The sequence below is a fragment of the Palaemon carinicauda genome, chromosome 43, assembly GCF_036898095.1.
Source record: "Palaemon carinicauda isolate YSFRI2023 chromosome 43, ASM3689809v2, whole genome shotgun sequence".
NCBI lineage: Eukaryota > Metazoa > Arthropoda > Malacostraca > Decapoda > Palaemonidae > Palaemon > Palaemon carinicauda.
In genome coordinates this window covers 8,849,924-8,853,347 of record NC_090767.1, presented here as the reverse complement: position 1 = coordinate 8,853,347, position 3,424 = coordinate 8,849,924, and the positions used below count along the sequence as shown (strand labels likewise).

Below are 3,424 nucleotides of genomic sequence, written 5' to 3'. Positions count from 1 at the left end.
TTTTCCTGTTGGATCCCTTTGGCTTATAGCATCTTGCTTTTTCCAACTATGGTTGTAGCTTAGCTAATAATAATAATAATAATAATAATAATAATAATAATAATAATAATAATAATAATAATAATAATAATAATAATAATAATAATGGTATCAGTAAGTGTAACAGTAATAGTAAGAGTAACAGGAACAGTAGTAGTAGTAGTAGTAATAGTAGTAGTAGTAGTAGTTAAAACGGACACTTCAATCTTTATGATGCTGTCCAGTTTATGATAAACCTAAGAGCATTGTAAAAATCTTGTTTATATTCGGCATTAAGTCTTGAATGAAACGTGTTTTGCATACTTCTTCATTGGATGAAACTGCCGGAACAAAACTTCATTAATTATGGAATGTGTAAAATGCCTTTCGATGGAAGACTAACGCTTACTAATTAAACAGCTATTGGGGGAATACATGAATTATGATTAATTTTTATATACATATATATAGATATACATACATACATATATTCCTGCAACTGTATTAATATTGTTTGCAATATGTCCTAGTGCTTTTCATTTTACCAGAAGGAACGATTCTCTACATTGAACCATAATTTAATCTAACAAAGTCAATAATAAGAACGAACCAGATCATCAACTATTTGAGAAACTATGTCAAAAGAGGCCGCCATTCCAGTTGTCTGATGTACAATGCTTATGAAGTTCCGATAAGGAGTTCTGAAACATGATCGGAATTGCGAAAGTAAACAGGTGTTGGTAAGGAGCCCGACATTTCCATAGAAGGTCATGTGAATCAGGTTATATTTCACGTTGGGGTTGAGGGGGTCAGCTCGAGATTAGCTTCGGGTGTCCTAACAATATTACTTGCGAATTTTGCGGCAAAAAAAAAAAAAAGATCGATGACATGAATAGTAAGAGATTATGTGTAATATTTGGCCATTAAGTATTTTTTCTTTATTTTGGATAGTCTATATAAGTAATATTAATATGAAGATAATTATTGATTATGTGACATATGAAAAATGTAACTGGCCTCATTGAACTCAATAATCTTATATAAATGTGTTAGGTGATCAGAATGACGAAAAGACCACCAGGAAAGTTGGATTAAATATCAGAGTTGGTGTTGGGTAACGTCGTGTATTAGGCAATATGATTTGCCAGATTTGTTTAACACGTAAATCATGTAACGCATTAGAGAGAGAGAGAGAGAGAGAGAGAGAGAGAGAGAGAGAGAGAGAGATGAGAGAGAGAGAGAGAGAGAGAGAGAGAGAGAGAGAGAGTGCTTTGCAAGCAATGATCTACAGTATTGTATACGCTGTAGCTGAGTTGTGTAGAGCTTGGTTTACCTTTGCTAAAATCGTGGGTTTGCTCCCGCCTACCACCCATCAGCGTTTTCAACTGTATAAGGTCAACAGAATCTAATGACGTCAGGTAAAAGGTTTATATGTCTGGTAAAAGGTACTGTTACGTTGTACATATTTTACAAACGCAATGCATATACATATGTATTTATGTTCCTAACAATATAAAAAGTTTTAAGGATTAATACGAGGTCCATTCAAAAGGTATCCGACCTTGGCCCATAAAAGGACAAATAATTCACCAATCAGCAACTTCGTTTTGTGGGAGTTGACAGCACTCTTACTGCGCATGCGTGTAAATTTTAAAAGCTTTAGTGCGTGGCCAGTACCCGCCTATGAGGGTTAGAGTGCAGACGTCCAGCACAAGCTCGTCGGATTATCGGCCTTACACAACATGTCGGAGCGCATCGAGCAGCACTACTGCATTAAGTTCTGCTACAAGCTTGGTGATACACAAGTGCAAACTATCCAGAAGATTCAGCAAACCTTTGGTGATGAAGCCATGGGAATAACACAGATAAAGGAGTGGTATAATCGCTTCAAGCAAGGACAAACCTCAGTTGAGAGCAAGCCACGGTCAGGCAGGCCATCCACCAGCAGAAACGAAGAATTCATTTCAGCTGTTCGTCGAATAGTGGAGGACGACCGTCGTATAACCATCAACGAAATCACTGAAGAAGTAGGAATAAGCACAGGATCAGTTCATACAATTTTAACGGAAGATTTGGCCATGCGACGAGTGTCTGCTAAATTCGTTCCCCAGTTGCTGGACGAACAGCAGAAACAACTCCGCCTGGAAATTGCGCAAGACCTGCTTGACTGTGCTAACAATGACTCTGACTTCATGAAGACTATCATCACTGGTGATGAGACATGGGTGTACGGATATGACCCGGGAAACTAAATTTCAGTCATCACAATGGATCACCAAGACCCCAAAAAGCACGACAGGTTCGCAGCAATGTCAAGGTAATGTTGACATGTTTTTTTGACTCCAATGGTATTGTGCATCATGAATACGCACCAGCAGGACAAACAATTATTAAGGAGTATTATCTAGAGGTTATGCGACACCTTAGAGATGCTGTACGACGAAAACGACCGGAAATGTGGGCGGCGCGAAACTGGCAACTGCACCATGATAATGCACCTGCTCATTCTGCCCACCTGATCCAAGCTTATCTGGCCAAAATCAACATTCTACTTGTTCGGCATCCTCCCTACTCTCCAGACATGGCACCTTGTGACTTCTGGCTGTTTCCTAAACTCAAAACAATCCTGAAAGGGAAACGTTTTGAGTCGAGAGAGGAAATTATGAGAAAAACGACGGCAGAGCTTAACACCATCCCAATGGTCAACATTCCAGAGATGTTACCAGCAGTGGCAGCACCGGTGGGAAAAGTGTGTGCACTCCCAATGGGAGTACTTTGTAGGTGATTGAATAAATTTTTTTCAAATGTGCAATTTTTTTTCTTTATGGACCAAAGTCGGATTCTTTTTGAATGGACCTCATATATTGAAAATTTAAATGAAATACAAAGATAAAGAGCAAATATAGATTTGACTTTAATTGCTATGGCGTACCATAGAGTAAAACAAAAGGTCAGAATCAATTTCAACACCAGAAATCAAAATGCTGCTTTTTCTCTCGGGTCATCAAGATTTATGGCGTCTGTCTTGTTTATCTTGTTTTACTATCTCGGCTCTGGGTTCATTTGTAAACTTAATTTCGCTGAACTTAGTTGAGAGAGAGAGGAGAGAGAGGAGAGAGAGAGAGAGAGAGGAGAGAGAGAGAGAGAGAGAGAGAGAGAGAGAGAGAGAGAAGTTCTCATTCCATTGATTAAAACTTATTTTAAGAAGACACTGATTGTGGCCATTTCTTAGTGTTAAGTAAAACAATTCTTCATACGGTAGAAAAATTTACCCATCACTTTGAGGCCCCCCCCCCTCTAAGATATTACAGTCACAATAGATTAAAATATAACTGATCAATACAAAAGCTTCACTACCCATTGAGTTTGTTTTGTGAATTTAATTATATTCCAAATTCTTAAAACT

General features: G+C 38.1%; 1 protein-coding gene across 1 annotated transcript; it reads left to right on the top strand.

Annotated features, from left to right (window-relative positions):
• Positions 1 to 1,760: 1,760 nt before the first annotated feature.
• LOC137633709 (protein GVQW3-like) lies at positions 1,761 to 2,270 on the top strand. The gene has a single exon (XM_068365956.1). The coding sequence runs from the start codon at positions 1,761 to 1,763 to the stop codon at positions 2,268 to 2,270; it is 510 nt and encodes a 169-aa protein (XP_068222057.1).
• Positions 2,271 to 3,424: the final 1,154 nt, after the last annotated feature.